Consider the following 18,671-nt stretch of genomic DNA (forward strand, 5'->3'; position numbering starts at 1 on the left):
TACACATCCAGCCCCTACATCCAAAGTTTTGAATAAGGCAGCAAGAGAGAAGATGTGCTAGCTGGCAGACTGGCCCATCCTATCAACTAATTTATAATTTGAATATTACCTGCACCCAGAAGCATATGCAATTAAGCTATCTCTGGTTTCATCTACCTTCTGACATATCTAATGACTGCCCTGGTAAAAGTCAAAGACAGTGACAATGCCAAGGTGGGTCAGTTAGCTGATATGCTAGCAAATTCCAGTTGCATATTAAAGAGTCATCTTGTAATGACTCCTCACTCAGAGTTCAAAATAAGAATAATTGAATCTGTCAGCTCCCTAAGAATATGAGTTCTGATATAATAGCACCTTCTTACTGTTCTTGCCCAAGACTTTACAGGCAAGCCCACGTAAGGGTAGGAAGGATTAGGGAGGGATTCATATCAATTTAAGAGTCTACACCAATTGAAGTGGATTCTTGCTTCTTTCAAAGTCTTTTTTAATCAAGGAAAAAAGGCTTGACTAAATGACACCTGGTACCTGACATCTCTGTCAAGAGGGTATATTCACTGAGTGAGGTTTAGGTCTTCCAAAAATACAGATGATATGAATTCAGAGCCTATCTTCTTAAATGCTGGTGTTTTTCAATAAGGGAAAATAGAACAAAAACATAAATCAAGGAACTCTGACTCTGCTAGGACCATGGTAGCCTCATACATTAACAGTGTAGCCAACTCAGATATCCCCATGTTCCAAAGTGTTTAGTTTGTTCTACCCTATAAAGGAAAGCTGGAAGGACATTACTAATTCTCTGGTACATGATCTGGCAAACCAGGGAACAGAGCTCACCACTGAAACTAAGACAAACAATCAAAACTTGACCAATCAAGTGAGGGTCAGATATAAGGTTATGCCATCAAGGTCAGAACCACCCAGAAGTAGCTCTGAAAAAGCAGAATGCTGAAGAAGAAATGGAGGAGACTGCTCTATCAGAATGGCAAGGTGCATCCATCAGTAGAATAAGTCCCACACAAATTTTATGGCTTTGCCAAACTACCTTGATACACTGCTTCGGGCCACTCGAGTTATTCAACTGGTAATAAAATGTCCACAAATGTTTCCTTTTTTTTTAATTGCTACTATCAGTATGCTCCATATCAAATGGCTACTTGAAACATTGTCTATACAGACGCCAGTCCGTGGGTGGTTTGTGACTGGCCTACAAGATAAGTACAGAAATTGAAAGTTGTGTTTTTTGTTTTGGGTACTGGGGATTGAACTCAGGGGCACTCAACCACTGAGCCACATCCCCAGTCCTTTTTTTTTAATTTCATAAGGCCACTATAGACTTATGAAAGGTATTTCTTCAACAATTAAGACTTCAAAACTGAAATTACTCCTTGATCCATGGATGGCAGAATGGATTTTGTTGGCAGCCATGAAAACAACATTAATCTCATTCTGACTATCCAACAGAGCTCTTGGGCGACCAGGTACATTGTCAGTCAGCAGTAAAAATTTGAAAGGAATCTTGGTTTTGTTAGTTTGTTTATTCTCTGAATAGAAGGCCTCAACTGTGGGGTTAAAGTATTCAATAAATCATATTGTAAACAGATGTTCTATCATCAAGGCTTCACTGTTCCACCGATAAAGAACACAGGTAGAAAATGTTTAGTATTATTCTGAAGGACCCTGATATTTTTCAAAATGGTGAATGAACGTTGGCTTCATCTTAAAAGTCAACAGCTGCAATGTCCCCTAATGAGTTACACTGTCCTTTGAAGCTTTGAAGTCAGGCATTGACCTCTCTCTCTAGCTATGAAAGTCCTAGATGGCATCTTCTTCCAATACAAAACTGTTTCCTCTACACTGAAAACCTATAGTGTAGTATCGCCAGTGTTGTTGCCTTCATGAGTAATCTTACTGAGGTCTCTGGAAAACTTGCTGCAGCTTCTACACCAGCATTTGCTGCTTCATGTTGCACATTGACGCCATAGCAATGGATTCTTTCCTCAAACCTCATGAACCATACTCTGCTGGCTTTGAACTTTTCTTCTGCAGCATCCACATCTCTCTCAGACTTCATAGTAGTGAAAAGAGTTAGGGCTTTGCTCTGGATTAGGCTTTGGCTTAAGAGAATCTTGTGTCTGGGTTTGATCTTCCAACCAGACCACTAAAAACTTTCTCCCTATCAGCAATAAGACTATTTCTCTTTCTTACCTAACTCATGTGTTCACTGTGGCTAACTGGCACAAGAGGCCTAGCTCTCAGCCTATCTCAGTTTTCAACATACCTTACTAAGTTTAATCATGTCTAGCTTTTGAGATAAAGTGAGAAACCTGTAATTCTTACTTTTATTTGAACACTTATAAAGGTCACTATAGGACTAACTTGGTCTAGTTTCTACATTGTTGTCTCTCGGGGAATAAAATGGACCAGAGGAGAAGAGAGATGAAACAGCACATTAGTTGAGAAGTCAGAACACACACAACATTTATGGATTAAGTTCACTGACTTACCTAAATGCAGTTTATGGCATCACAAAACAATTACAACAGTAACACCACAGATCACCATAACAGATGTAGTAATGAAAAGTTTGAAATATTTCAAGAATTACCAAAATGTGACACAGAGACATGAAGTGAGCACATTTTTGTTGGAAAAATGGCACCAACAGACTTGCTTAATTCAGGGTTGCCAGAAACCTTCAATTCATAAAAGTTGCAATATCTAAAAATGGAATAAAACAGAGCACAATAAACAAGGGATGCCTGCATATCACTACTGCTGCTTAAAGTTGGCACCAGAAATAATTTCTTGGGGTATTCATTCATGCATCAAACATGTATTAAAGGCAGAGGATGTAGCTCAGTGGTAAAGTGTTGGCCTAGTAGCCTTGAGGCCCTGAGTTGGATCCCCAGCATAGCACTACAAAACATCCCCCCCCACACACACATACACGTTTATTATGTACTTAGGACTGAGCCAAACCCTGAGAATATAAGGTGACATGGTACCTGTATTCAAAGGCCTTTGTCCTGCAAAGCAAGAATGGTCCATGTTCTATAGACAGCCATCATGTTCCTACCATCTTCCCTCCAGAAAGTGACAGTCAAAAATAGGTTTACCTTGTTTACTTTTATATTCCTACCACTAGCATGTATAAAGGGTACAAAAACATTCAATGCAAGTTTGTATAAACAGTAAACAATGTTTAAAAATTAAAAGCTAAACTTTTAAGCATATACGAGAATATAAGAATACACAAGCCAGGGATGAGGATATAGCTCAGTTGTTGAGCATCTGCCTAGCAAATGTGTAAGGCCCTAGGTTCAATCCCCAGAACTGAAAAAAAGAAAAAACCAGAATATACAAGTTAATTCTATTATAATTCCAAATACTTACTTCAAATTGTAGATCATAAGTTACAAAACCCAGGTAAAACCATCCTTAAAAATAATGAGTTGCTAGGCATGGTGGAGCATGCCTATAATCCCAGGGATTGGGAGGCTGCAGCAGGAGTACTTAGAATTCAAAGTCAGCTTTAGCAACAGTAAGTCACTAAGCAACTCAGTGAGAACCTATATCTAAATAAAATATAAAATAGGGCTGGGGATGTGGCTCAGTGGTTGAGTGCCCCTGAGTTCAAGACCTAGTAGCGCCCCCCCCCCCAAAAATGATAATAATCTTAAAAATTTTGTTGAAGGAACTCTGAACCTGGAGTCCATAGATAGATGCCAAGGAATATGAAAATTTCCAGAAATGTTTGGAAAAATTATATTATAGAATAAGGTCTAAAAATTTAAAAGGATCATTGATTCAATAAAAGGCCCTTACTTTACACATGAAGGAACTATACCGAAGAGGAAAAAGTCTCACAAGTATAACCATTTCAACAAATAGTATAAAAGTTGTGTATTAAGGTTCTAGAGCTCCCATGACAGAGGACCACAAACTGAGTGGCTTAAAAGACAGAAATTATCATACATTTCTGGAGGCTAAAAGTTCAAGATCAAGATATCAGCAGGGTAGCTGTTTCAAATAGAGCCCCTCTTGGCTTGTAAATGGCCATATTCCTCCAGTATCTTCACATGATCGTCTCTGCATGTGTCTGTATCCTTACCTCTTTTCAGAGTGATGCCATTTATATTAGATTAGAGCCCACTCATATGATCTTATTTACCTTCACCCTGATTACCTAAAAAAAGGTTCAACTATGGTCACATTCTAGGTACTAGGTATTAGGACTCCAATATGAATTTGAAGGTAGACATAATTTAGCCCACTATACTCTGTCTTTTAAATTTCATGTTTTTTTAAGATGCAACATACATTCATTCTATCCCAAAAGCCCCCAACACCTTAACCCATTCTAGCATCAAACTCTTTTAATCAGGTGTGGGAGGACTCATATTTTACCTCCTCCCGAGATAAAATTCTCCAGCTATTAACCTGTGAAAACAAGTATGTAATCTGCTTTCAAAATACAACAGTGGGATAAACACAGTATATCCCCATTCTAAAATTTTGCAAGAAACTAAAGAACTGTTGATAGACCCCAAGCAGTTCTGAAATCTAAGGCGGCAAATTTCATTAGATTTCTAATTTTTTGAAATATAGCTAGACTTGAGAATTTTCCAAATCTTCAACTATGGGTTCTTTTTTGTCTTAATCATTCCTTCTTCCATCTTCAAACTTCATCACTTAGAAGTTTATCTATTTTCCACATACTAGAATACAATTTGGCTAAGTTCTTTGACACAGCACAACAGAGTCCCTTTCCTCCAGATACCAGTAACATATTCTTCATTTCCATTTGAGATCTCAACAGAACTACCTTTAACATTCTTGTTCCTACCAACATTTGTTCATAATAGTATATTTCCATGATGAAATATATACTTCTCTTCCTAAGCCCTCACTAGAACCACCTTCAATATCCCCATTTTGACTTACAATCTCTTCAAGGCAATTAAGGCTTTTCTAAAATATCAATCCTCACCACAATCCATTACCTCATTCTAAAGCCATCTCTGTATTTCTATATTTGTTACAGCACCCCTCCCACACACACACACACTTTTAAATACCAAAATCTGTATTAACCTGCTGAGACTGTGTCTTAGATCCCTTTTGTTGCTATAACAAAATACTTAAGACTGGGCAATTTATAAAGAATTCAAGTTTACTTGGCTTACAGTTCTGGAGGCTGGGAAATTCAAGAGCATGGCAACAGCACCTGTCTGACATCTGAGAGGGTCTTTTTGCTTTATAACATGCTGCAACACATGGCAAGACAGTGCAATGTGTTAGCTTTGCTCTTGCAAAGCCACTAATGCCATAGTAGGGGTCCTGTTCCATAACTTTATCTAATCCAAACCACCTCCTCCCAAAGGCCCCCACCACCACTAGACCAATAACATAAATTAAGGGAGCAGGCTTCCAACACAAAAATTTGAGGCGAACACATTCAAAACACAGCAGGTTGCCATAACAAACTATCACAGTCTAGGTGGCTTAAACAACAGAAATTTATTTTCTCACACTTCTGAAGGCTTGAAGTCCAAGATGAAGGTGTTGGCAGGGTTAGTTCCTTCCAAAGCCCCTCTTCTTGGCTTGTAGATGGCCATCTTCCTCCAGTGTCTTCACATGGTCATCACTTTGTATGTGTCTTAGTCTTCTCCTCTTACAAGGACACCACTCATATTGATTGGGGCCCACCCATTTTACCCTGATTACCTCTTCAAGGCATTATCTCCAAATATAGTGACAACCTAAGCATTAGAAATTCAGACTTAAATTCAGTATATGAATTTAAGAGGACACAATTCAGCCCACAAAAAGCTGGAACAACTTGTATTGATTTATTGAATGGATACTAAACAGCATTCTTTCCCAGCCATCATACTAGTTGGTAACTATGCAACAGTAAGCAAAATAGGTATAATTCCTGACTTATAAAACTTAAAAATAATGGAGGGAAATAATCATATACAAATGAATAAAGATAAAAACCCATGAGAGCACACAAGGTGTATTTGGGCCTCATCAACCTGTTACATCCAAAGAATTTGATGAAGCACCCAAATGTGAAAGATGAGTATGGAAAGGTGTGTGCACACAGAATTTTTCAGGAAAAGCGAAGAGCGTAGCACATTTAAAGAATTGTAAGTTGGCCAGAAGGGCTATAATATAGAAAGTGAGAAGAGTAGTAAAACATGAGGTTGGTTACAAAAAACAGAGTGATATCACTCAGGGTCTTGCATATCATATTATGATTGGTCTTTACCCTAAGGGCAATGTGAAGCAACTGAAAATCTTTAACCATGAGTATATTTTCACTTTAAAGAGAAAATGTACTCATGGTACATGAGCTTCTAAGGTTCTGAAAATGTTCTATTTCTTGACCTGGGTATTGGGTTACATGATATGGTCACTGTGAAAATCTAATGAATAATGACTCTATAAATAGAGATTCAAGAGATATTCATGTGGTAAAATCCAAGGACTCATATGGATTGAATATAAAAGGGGAAGGGAGGCATCCAAGAACTTCCAGTTTCTGGTTTCTAGAAATTCAAAGGCAGACCCATACACTGTGCCACGAAATTCTGAAGACACAAATATGGAGATCACAGGTTTATAGGAACCTTTCAGGCTTAAAAGGGGAAATATCAGGGCTGGGGTTGTGGCTCAGTGGTAAAGCACTTGCCTAGTATGTGTGAGGCACTGGGTTCAATCCTCAGCACCACATAAAAATAAACAAAATAAATGTCTATCAACAACTAAAAAAACATTTTAAAAAGGGGTGGAGGGACATCAAATAGACCAAAAAAAAGTATATAGACCCGAATTCTGAGGACAGGACTAGGAAGTAAATATATTTGGGGTCAATTCTGTTCATAGAAACAGTAGGTATAAAATCATTCAGCCAGTATTTAATGAGATCCCAAGGTTATTACCAGTACTGTTTTAGATTTTGTAGCCACAACTAGGAAGAAAATAAACAAGTTCTTGTGGATCTTATAGTCTAGCTCAGGAAGACTACTAAAAAAAAAAAAAAACACTAATAAAGAAAAAAAAACTTCAAATACTAGTAGTACCATGATGACAACAGCATAATGCAAGAGTGAGAGGATAGGGATAACTCTACTTTAGACTGGAACAGTTAGGAAAGGTGACATTTCAGTTAAGACCTGAATGTTGAGAAAGTGGTAGGTATAGGAAGAATAGATCAAAATTATTAGGGGTGGAGGGGGAACACAAGTAGTATTTCAAGCAAGGACAAGCTGAACGTGAAAGTAGATCAGACAAAAAGAACAATACAGATAGGATGTAGTAAATGAACTGGTAAAAGACAAGACCAGGAAAGAAGCCATTATGTAGCTTTAAGTAGGGTATGATTGAATTTAAAAACATATTTTTTCTTAATTTAAATTAGACTATACTAGTCACTCTGGGTTAAAATTAAAGGCTGGTGGGGAGAACTGGAGAATGAAGTTGACCAAATTATGTTATGTGCATGTATAAATATAGCACAACACATTCCCAATTTTACATATAACTATAATGTACCAATTTTAAAAACCAATAAATATTAGAAAAAAGACCAACAGAGTAGAGGATTGGGATTAGGGAGAGGGAATAGGGGAAGGAAAGTGAAAAAACAAAAGTACTGCTGATTGAAATGGAGAAAACTGTGTGTGTGTGTATGCATTTATGAATGTCAAAATGAACCCCACTATTATTAACTACAATGCACTAAACAATAAAAAAAAAATTTAAAGGTTGGTAAAGTAAAAGTGGGGAAGGTTACCATGTCCAAGTAATAAATGATGAGATCACATGGGGGAAAGCTAAGCTAAGAGTTACGACAGATGATTTTCTGAAACTGATACTTAAGGAACTTTTAAGACTGGGAGAAGGCAACAAAGGAGACTAAGAAATAGCCAAGGAAAAGTAAGGAAAAACTGATCAAAAGTCAAATGCCTGTGGAAAGTCAAATAAGATGAGTAATGAATAATGCTCAATACAAAGGAACATCCTAGAAACCTTAAAAGTCAGTTTAGTAGAATGATAGGGACAGAACCTAAAAGGGAGTATTAGGTGAGATAAGGAAAGAGACTGTTCTTTAGAGAAGTTTGGCCATAAATAAGTCATGCCAAGAATGGTCTTATAGAGAGGTTTAAACGTTGATGGGACAGGCTTAGGAAAAGGAAAGACTGGCAATAAATAAGGATTCCTGAGAAGGCAAGAGATACCATCACCTTAGATGGGGGTGGTGGCTCAAGTTCTACTGAAACAAGATGAGAGCAGAGAGGATAGATACAAATGGAGGCAGAACTCAGATTGCCAGACTCTTCAATGAATAATGTGTTTTTTCCACTAAAAGGATGCTATGAATATTTTGCAAAGTGCCCTTAGCAAGACAACAAAATAGCCAAAGGAAAATTAAACTGAGATTAAATAAGGGAAATGACTCTATGTGTATTGCTTCTTAAACAAATAAAGGATAATTATGTAATGATATGCATGAGAACCAGCAATTCTATATTGCTAAATAAAGTTTAGACTTAAAAGAGAATCAAACACTAGTTGCTTTGTTTTTAAGTTTGACCCTATGGAAATGGGTAATCAAAAGGAAATCTCTGTTTTACTCCACTTGCCTATAACCTAGGACTTAATTTCTTGGTTATAAATTACAAATCTGAAGACTACTGGTATGGTTAATCTGTAACAAGGCACTGTTACAGCATTAGAAACACCAAACTAAACGGGTGAGCCTTCTTCTCTCTGTGAGACCCCATTTTCCTTAGCAAGTATCAAACATGACTAATTCATGCTCCAGCTCCATATGGCTATATTACAAACTGCCCTAAAAAATGTCTCTATTATGATTAATATTTCCTTAATATTAAGAGTTTATTTATTGTTTTAAGGAGAAGACTAGGTCCTGAGCTAATATTCAACAATTATTCACTGACTCCTGTTAAAAAATAAAGCTGTAAAAATACAGTAGTAACCAAGGAAGACAAGATTCGTGCTTTCATAGCACTTTAATTCTTAACAAGATTATGCTCCTTAATATAATACTCTGGCTTCTGCTGGTCTTTAAACAGTAAAGGGAAGATGGGGAGGGAAAAATGCCATTATTACCACTAATTTTCTGGCCTTAACACTTGTTTTCCTATTATTCTTTAGAATTTTAAGAATATTTTTCCCAGGCTGGGGTTGTAGCTCAGTGGTGGAGCGTTTACCTCACATGTGTGAGGCATTGGGTTCGATCCTCAACACCACATAAAAATAAATAAAATTAAGTTATTGTGTCCATCTACAACTGAAAAAAAAGTTCTGGAAAAAAAAAGAATATTTTTCCTACTATTTTTAATTAATTCAAAAGTTTAGTTAAGGGCTCCTATCTCATTCCCTAGAAATACTTCAGTTTGCTTATATTCTAAATAAAATGTTTTAAGTTTATCTGTGCTCAATGCTCTACTGAACTATATTCCTAGAATTTCAATACCATTATGTATTGTTTTGTAGTTTCATTAACTGAAAACTACCTTAACCTACTTAAGAAATCAATGCCACTTCTTTTATAAAGTTTCTCCCATTATTTGTTTGTTTGTTTGTTTCTGTGGTGCTGGGGATTCAATCCAGGGCCTTGCACATGGTAAGCAAGTACTCTATCAATAAGCTAAACCCTCAGCCCAAGTCTTTCAGATTGAGCAAAAATTGTATTCCTGGCGTGACATTTTGAAATTATAAAAAAAAAAATTGCAAACCTACTCTTAAGGAATTAAGAAAAAACAAGTAAGACCTAGTTCTTTAATTTTTTAAGTTAACTAAAATGAAATAAAGCAAATACTCCACAGTAAAAATTCATTCTGTATCTAAAAGATTTTCCTTATAGAATTTATTTAATTCAATGTTATTTTATAAAGCAAACTTAAATATCTCCTTTATTGTTCTTTAATTTTAAAAAGTTAATTTAAAACATCGTAAAAAGAAAAAGATGTTCTTCATTACCAAAATACCTAATTCTTCAGAAATTCAGAAAATTGACATAATTTCCATGACATCTACTACTAGCACACTTAATAAGCAGAACTACACAAAAAAAGGCCACTTTCCAACTGTTGACCTATTTAAAGAACTACTGCCTGAAATTAATCATGAGTAAAAAACCCCAATTTATGCAATTTTACAATCCATTTATTGAATACTACATTTCTAATCTGAATTGAAATATATTAAAATAAATTTAAACATTAAAGCATAATAGCATATGTAAAAAATTCATCTAAAAAGATATGCTGGGTGGGGATGTGGCTCAAGCGGTAGCGCGCTTGCCTGGCATGCATGCGGCCCGGGTTCGATCCTCAGCACCACATACAAACAAAGATGTTGTGTCCGCCGAAAACTAAAAAATAAATATTTAATAAAAAAAATAAAAAAATAAAAAAATAAAAAGATATGCTAAAACATGATTAACAATTATATCAATGTGTAATTTGTAGAAAATATTTAAACATTAAATAGCATAAACTATTTTCGATCTTGACTTTTAAAAAATATTTTGTTTAGTTGTAAATGGACACAATACCTTTATTGTGTTTGTTTATTTTTATGTGGTGCTGAGGACCGAACCCAGTGCTTCACATGTGTGAGGAAAGTGCTCTATACCACTGAGCCCAGCATCATCGATCTAACTTTTAAAAATAAAATTCTAAAATGGCCACTTGCACATTTCTTCACTCAATTTCCTTGACAAATCAACATAACTTCCAATCCTATAAATTAAAGGTACCATAAAGATATACTCAATAATTCTTATCTTGAAAGAAATCTAGATTAAAAAAGAGGAGGCTAGGGATGTAGCTCAGTGGCAGCTCAGTGCCTAGCATGGGTGAGTCCTTGGGTTCAAACCCAACACTAGAAGGGAAAAAAAAAAAAAAGAAAGAAATAACTGCTTTAAAGATAATGTGCAATACAATAGTGGAAGTATGTCTGACCTAGATTTGTATCCCAGTTGCTTCATCTATTACTAGAGAAATTACGTTAGATAAGTTGTTTAACCTAAATTTTTGTTTCTGTATAAAACTCAAAGAAGTCAGGCACAGTGGCACATGCATGTAATCCCAGCAACTCAGGAAACCAAGGCAGGAGGATTACAAATTTGAAGTCAGCCTCAGCAACTTAGCAAAGCCCTAAACAATTTAGCAAGACTCTGTCTCAAAAAAATAAAAAGGGATGGGGATGTAGCTTATTGGTAAAGTACCCTGGAGTTAAATCCCCAGTATCAAAAAAAAAAAAAAAACCTTAAAAGAATTATGAAAATTTAGAGACTCTAATAATCACATTTAGACTGTGGCTTAGCACTAGGATTAAATTGATAGCAGTTATTTAAATGAATGTTTGTAAATTAAGGTATTTTACTATAAAATTCCTATTGTTTGTTTGTTGCACCATCACCACACAATATGAAATATTAGCTATTAGCTTTCCTTGACAATCATTCAGCTTTTGAAGGTCAACCTCTAATCATTATGCCAAGTTTATGGGTTTCCCAACCAGTAAGTATTACAGTGACAGATTTTTTACAAATCTTCCAAGCATTTTAACATTGAAATTCTACTAATCCACAGGGCCAGGAAACTACAGTGCTATGGCCCTAAGAACTTAACTTGGTTAAGTGAGGTTCATAAGGAAAAGAGATTATATTCAGTCTTGTTCACTTACCATCCCATCATCTTCACTGAAAATGTTATGAAGCTATAGGAAGACTGCTAAACAGAAAATTGATAGAAAAAGAAAACACACATATGGAAAAAGACTATAACAGAAAAGGAAACATGATTTCTAAGATGATTACATAAGACAAAAGCGGGGGCAGATCCCATAACTCATTCCAATTTTTTTTTTCCTATACTTTAGGTGAAAAAAAGGAAAAAAGAAAAAGGAAGAGGAAAAAAAAAAACAAACACCTCAGAGTTCAGAATTACAAGTGAAAAGGTGGTAAACAAAGTTGTACAATAATTCCAATAATTGATAATTGCAGATGAACTACCTGCAAGGGTAAAACTAACACTAACTTTACACATCCCATATGAAGTAGCTGAAACTACAATATAAAAAAATAAAAGGCTGGGTTGTGGCTCAGTGGTACAGAACTTCCCTAGCATGTGTGAGGCACTGGGTTCAAGTCTCAGCACCACATATAAATAAATAAATAAAATAAAGGTCCATCAACAACTAAAGACATATATTAAAAATAAATAAATAAATATGTTTAAATGAACTTTACTAAAGTTGAATACAATTTTAACTTAATTTAATGTAAAAAAAACCACATTATTCTTTTCTTCCTTAATTACTAACAAAGTTAAGAGGAAACAGTCTAGTAGCTCCTCAAAATTTCTCAATCTTCCCCATTAATTTAAAAAAAGTTTTACAGACACACACACATACATACACACACACACACAAGAAAATATTAACCATTGGACCAACACTGTCACACGAAGTCCAGTTATTCACCAAAGCAGGTATGACATTTTATTAATGTAACTGTGACTAGTTCTAAGATTAGGGGAACTACACATATGGCTTTGTCCACATTACCTAAAAGATTCTATTTTATCCCAGGGGCTCAGGAGGCTGAGGCAGGAGGACTGCAAGTTCAGGGCCAGCCTCCACAATTTAACCAAGCCTTAAGCAACTTAGAGAGACCTTGTGTCAAATTAAAAAACAAAAAGGTCTGGGGAATGTAGATCAGTAGTTAAGCACCCCTGGGTTAAATTCCCGGTACCAAAAAAAAAAAAAAAAAAAGATTCTATTTTATTCATACTTAAGACAGCTTACTGAAGTTAACAAATTCTGAAAGATGGATTATGATGTACAACAATGGCAGTTATCATACCTGGAATGAGACAAGGTATGATAATGACAGGGCAAAATTTTTGGAAGAGAGATTGTTTCTAATATAAGTGGCTAAAACTTCTATTAAATGTTTAAAAAGTTAAACTTTTTCAATATATAAGATTCTAGAGAATAAATAGTTATGAGAATAACTATTTATTGTTGAGGCTCTCTTTTTCAAAGAGTTATTTGTTCTATTCCTTCCTCTTATTCCTGTGCATAATTTGACAGTGAAAGAACTTCCATAGAACAGATTTAAAATTACTACTTACCATGTGAATATTCTCTTACAAAAATGATGCCATTCACAATAGTCTAAGATAACAGGTTATCTTTCTTTTACAAGTCTTGGAAACCAACTGTTTTAATAGTACCTTCATTTTAATAAACAAACAAAAAAGTAGTATGCCAATCTTATTTAATTGGTAAAAAGAAAAACATCACCAAATGGAATACTTACTCCCTTAAAATCATCTCTTCGTCCCAGTAAATTTACAAAAATACAGCTAACAGTTTTAATAGAAAAAAATTTTACTCACAAAATTATAACCTCCTAAAATTTATCTCTAAAAACCACTAACTCAGTCTACTCCTTATACTGTTACCAAATTATCTATTAAGAATTGTCACTGTACCAAAACTAAACTAAATCTTGTCATGACTAAGTAGATAATCTATGTGGATTGTAGATATATTTAAAAAAAAAAAAAACCTCAGCCCTTATTAGTTACTGTATCCATGTCAGAATACTTTGATAAACTTCAGTAGACTGACAAATCTATCTAGTCAAGGCACTAGTACATTAACAACTATACTTCTTCAACATTTTCCAAAGAGAGCACCATTAATTTTCTTTATAAATACTCAGAAACCCAGATTTTTACTCTGCAGTAAAAAAATTTTGAGTAAAGTCAAAACAAACCTTTCATATTCTTTGAATAAATCATCAACCCTTTCAAAACTTATATCTATATACAAAACTAGAAAATTCAATAACCTATATTAGACAACAGATAAACAGCCTTGAAATACTCAAATCTTATCACTAAAACAAAAAAATACAACCCAATTGTTTGTAAATAATGTTATTTTTAATAAAAGCAGACAACATATAAAAAGCTAACATTTTCTTTCAGAAAAGGTAATACTGAAAATAGATTACCTATTTAAAAAATAGGTTACCGGAGGTTCAACTTATGAGTATTTTTATGAACAAAATTATAAAATATAGAAAACTATAAATTTGTTGATCAAAAGATAAAAAAGTTATTTTCATACTAAGTCTATGAAAAAACAACTAAATATAACAATCATACTGAACCACACTAGAAGCTGTGGGATACATCTTACTTAAACAGGATCACTAATGCCAACTTTATTTTTTGTGATACAGATGAAGTTAGAAGGTCTAGCAGTGGGGGCATTAAGACCACATGTGAGTATAAAAAAAATTTTGATGAAAAATTAGTAAATTTCTCACTTTTTTAGATTTTTAGCACCAAGCAAGGTGCTAAAATAGTGATTTTAGTATCTTCTACTTCACACTTATTCCTCCATTGTCTTATTGTTAAAAAAAAAAAAAAAAAAGCCACAATGCCTAGAGAAACTATTTACTTCTGCTTTGTGTTTTTAAAAAAAAAGAAAAGGCAGGCTGAGGTTGTAGCTAAGTGATAGAGTACTTGCCTAGCACATGTGAGGCACTGGGATCGATCCTCACTATCGAATAAAAATAAATAAATAAAACAAAGGTATTATGTCCATCTGCAACAAATTTTTTTTAAAAAAAATAAAAGTTTTTTAGAATGTTAAATTTCCCTGCCTCGGTAAGCATTTATAATTTCTAAAAATTGACTGGTAATGATAAGTGATGTCTGGATGATTACTATTTAGTACTCAGAAGTACCAGGAGATGGAGTTGAATTTGTTATAAAATCTGGAAATTTATTTTAAACTTCATACCTAATATGAATGTTTCCTCATAATCTTTTTCTCCCAAAGGCAATCCACTTTCTCCAACTATACATTTATAATATTATTACTCCTAAATAAATTTTTTATAAAAACACATAGAAAAGGACACAGTTGCTTCATCTGTCTCCAAATTCAATCCTTCTGTATGATTTTCAAACTGCTAATTTACATAATCAATAAATCCAAATACCAATAAATATTACTCTAAAAGAATATATTAAAACAATGGGTAAAGGAGATATATATATATATATATGTATATATGAATATGTACTTACACACAAAACATGAGTTAGCACAATCCCACTACATCATAGTAAGATGAACAAATATATACAAACATACACATATGCGAAACAAGATAAAGCAAGGTAATATCTATTCAAATGTAAGCAGCACTGAATTGTACATACAAATTCTTATTTCACTAAAGGAAATGTAATAAAGACCTTGCTGACAGTACTATACCCAGTTTTCAGCCTCGGTACTTAAAAGTAATATAAAGATGTGGGATGACATTTAAAGTAAAGTTGAAAAGAACAGGAAAAGATTTTAAAACAACACATGAAGAAAAGGATGGGCTAATCTGCGATAAATTTAAGGGCCATGAAATATCATGTAAAATATATACAGAATCATAATGGCTAATTTTTAAAAAGTGCACTGTAATCAGATGGAATTCTTCCTAAAAAAAAGTAAAATCAAAGTTTAAAAAATACTTTCTAAAAATACTGCAAAATAATGCAGTAAAAGAGGTGATAGTGCTTCCTTCCTTGTACTGCAAAGAGAAATGCTCAATTATGTAGACTAAGAAAATGTCTGTTTAAAGGCAGGGATGAATTACAAGACCTCTGAAATGAAGTACATCCCAGTTTTTAATTTTCTAGTGAAGGAACATATTCACTGAAAGAAGTTCAGCTGACTCTACAGAAAAAATCAGAACTAGAACTACAACATTGTGTAAGACAAATCATTTTATAACAAAAGCTAAGCAACTATCCAAAATATTTTTTATATTACAATTATGCTGCATGAAATTGAACAAAGATAAGTGAAACATTATTGGAATCACCTGAGGAGCTTTTCCTACTACACAGTGACTTGTCTCTGTATTCCTTCCAGAATTGGCAAGTGTGCAGGGGGCAGAGAGATGCTTGAGATGGTTGATGACTATGTATGTATTATGTGAGGAATATCCATAATATAATGGGGGAAACTCCCTAGGTGATCAATACATCATTGACTGTCTAGCATTTACTGGGGAATTGTGTTTGAACAAAGTGGTATGCTAATTACACCTTAGAAATAACTTTGTCACATAGATTACCTGAAATATAATTTTATCTGTATAAACAGGGGAATCAACTAAGGTGCCCTATAACAAATTGGTATTTCTTGCATATTTAAGAGAGTGAAGGAAAAAAATTAAAATTTTATGAAAAGTTAGATTTAGGTTAAGAATAATAAAAAACTTTTGTATGTTCCAACATATAAAATAGATAAGCTTATAATTCAATTGTACAAAAAAAATTCCTACATCCTATCCACTCTACTAAAGGGCTTTCATAATAACCAAAGGTACTGCCACAAAAGATTATTAAAAACATTTAAAATACAATTTTATATAATTTTTATTTGTACTTTAGAATTTAAACAACTTGCTGGGAACATCCTTTGCGAGGCACCACAGTCTTTTTATTTGAAACTATTGAAACTTCAAGACAGGCTCACTAATTTTTTTTTTTCAAGAGCAAGCAACAAATGTTAGCTGAAAATAGCCAACTTAATGATTATCTGTGACAAAGACTTCATTATGTGAGCCTAAATAGCCTCCCCACCTCTGCCTCTCCTGTGGAGGAGGGGGTCTTTGTGTGCTTTTCTGTGATGGTTCCACTGAATTCATTACAATAGAGATGGACATTTGATATTCATAACGATCCAACATCTGAGCAATCTTCTTTCGAGACACACCATGTTTATTCCTCCTACCAAAAAAGAAAAAGATTTTAAATATTTTATTTTAGCATGTATATTCTTAGAGATTACCCTATTTTAAAGACACAGAAACCAGATTCTAAATAACATTACGAAATAAATACTGATATATTTCATTTACTAACATTTTATACAAAAAGATTTATATTGGCTGGCTTATGGTAACATATTAGATGACTACACATTCTTCACACAGAACTACCTATTCACCAAGCACGGTAGTGCTTGCTTATAATCCTGAAAACTCAAGGAAACTGAGACAAGTCTGAGGTCAGCCTCTGCAACTTAGCAAGACCCTGTCTCAAAATAAAAAGGACTGGGACTCAGTGGTAAAGTGTCTTTGGGTTCAATCACCAGTACCTTAAAAAAAAAAAAAAAAATCCAACTATCCATTCAGTGAACCCAATGAGTATATATCCCCCCTTTTAATAACAAAATCAAAGATTATTTTAAAAAATATAATCATGCTCAGTGGTAAAGCAGTTGCCTAGCATGTATGAGGCTCTGATTCAGTCTATCCACAGCAGAGCCAAGAATTAAAAAAAAAGAACCAAAGATTATGAGGTATTATGAGTATTAAAGAAAAATTGCATGGACTTTTAGGAATCATAAAAACATCTTTTAGGACAGGTTCCTATTACATTTTAAAATTTATTATCAATACCATACTAAGAGACAACAAATTGGCATCTCACAAACCCAATGTTGAGTTAAAGAAACAAGACAAATATACTCTATGATTCTAGTTTGAAAAAAGGCAAAATTAAACTATTGTATTAAGGTAGAGCTACTATGATGAAAGTTTAAAAGAAAAGTCAAGGAAGTGACTATGATTACCCAAGTAAAAATAGTAATTAGCTTTAGGGGATGAGAGGTAATTGTGACTGGAAAGAGGAATGTAAAGAGCTCTGAGGCACTAGTAATGCTCTCATGACAAGGATGATGGCTAAATTCATATTTGCTTATAAGAACTTGGTTAAGCTATATATTTATATTTTAAGTACTTTTCTGTATGAGTTTATGACAACAAAAAGTTGTTTAAAAACTATTCTTGACTGTCAAAGAACTTCAGACAATTTATTTCACCCTCACAGTTTTCTGAAACCTGATTTGGACGTGGAAACACTCAGAAACATATTTTACACTTAATACTATAGTTCTCAATTTATTAATTTTTTTTATTTTTCCTACAAAATGACTGCAAAAAGAAATATTTACTTTTTAAATCTGATGTTTACATTCAAGACATAAAAAAGCAAAAAAGAGAACGTAGAAAAAAAAAGATCCAAGCTTAAAAATTGGCAAGATATGACTAAATCTACGAGGTACAAAAATCAATGATTCACTTCTATACAATTCTATTCAATTACTTCAAAAGCCAAATTATGCTAGCTATCATAACAAACTGGCTTTGTTATTTAACATCAAATTACATTAAGAAATTAATATTAATTTCAACAGTCCCTCAAATGTAAATGAAACTATAACTATGGGACAATTTACACATTCACTTATTCAGTATAACTCAAAAAGTTTTAAAATGTCTCCATCTTTCTGCCTCAGGTGTGATACATACACACAGCTAGGTAGGCAAAAATGCCAGATATTAGTATACAACTCATAAAACTCAGAAAAGTTGTCAAAGGAATAAAAGGCAAGGGGGAAAAGAATTAAATTAGTCAGATCCCCAAGAATAAAAGCTTGAAGACTAGGGATGTAGCTCAGTGGCAGAACATGTGCGTACCATGTGCAAGGCTCTGGATTCAATCCTCAGCACAAAAAGGGGGGGGGGGGGA

General features: G+C 34.0%; 1 protein-coding gene across 15 annotated transcripts in view; it reads right to left on the minus strand.

Annotated features, from left to right (window-relative positions):
- The window catches only part of LOC107140979 (NEDD4 binding protein 2 like 2), a 110,842-nt gene that overhangs the window by 74,022 nt on the left and 18,149 nt on the right, over positions 1-18,671 (minus strand). For 13 of the 15 annotated variants that reach the window (XM_048800807.1, XM_048800806.1, XM_048800802.1 and 10 more), the window contains one exon: positions 16,719-16,865. In XM_048800807.1, the coding sequence (XP_048656764.1) occupies positions 16,719-16,865 (147 nt within the window). Of the gene's footprint in view, positions 1-4,033; positions 5,763-14,478; positions 16,866-18,671 lie in introns of those variants that run through there. The other 2 variants (XM_048800810.1, XM_048800813.1) reach the window with 2 other exon arrangements.

The sequence above is a fragment of the Marmota marmota genome, unplaced genomic scaffold, assembly GCF_001458135.2.
Source record: "Marmota marmota marmota unplaced genomic scaffold, marMar, whole genome shotgun sequence".
NCBI lineage: Eukaryota > Metazoa > Chordata > Mammalia > Rodentia > Sciuridae > Marmota > Marmota marmota.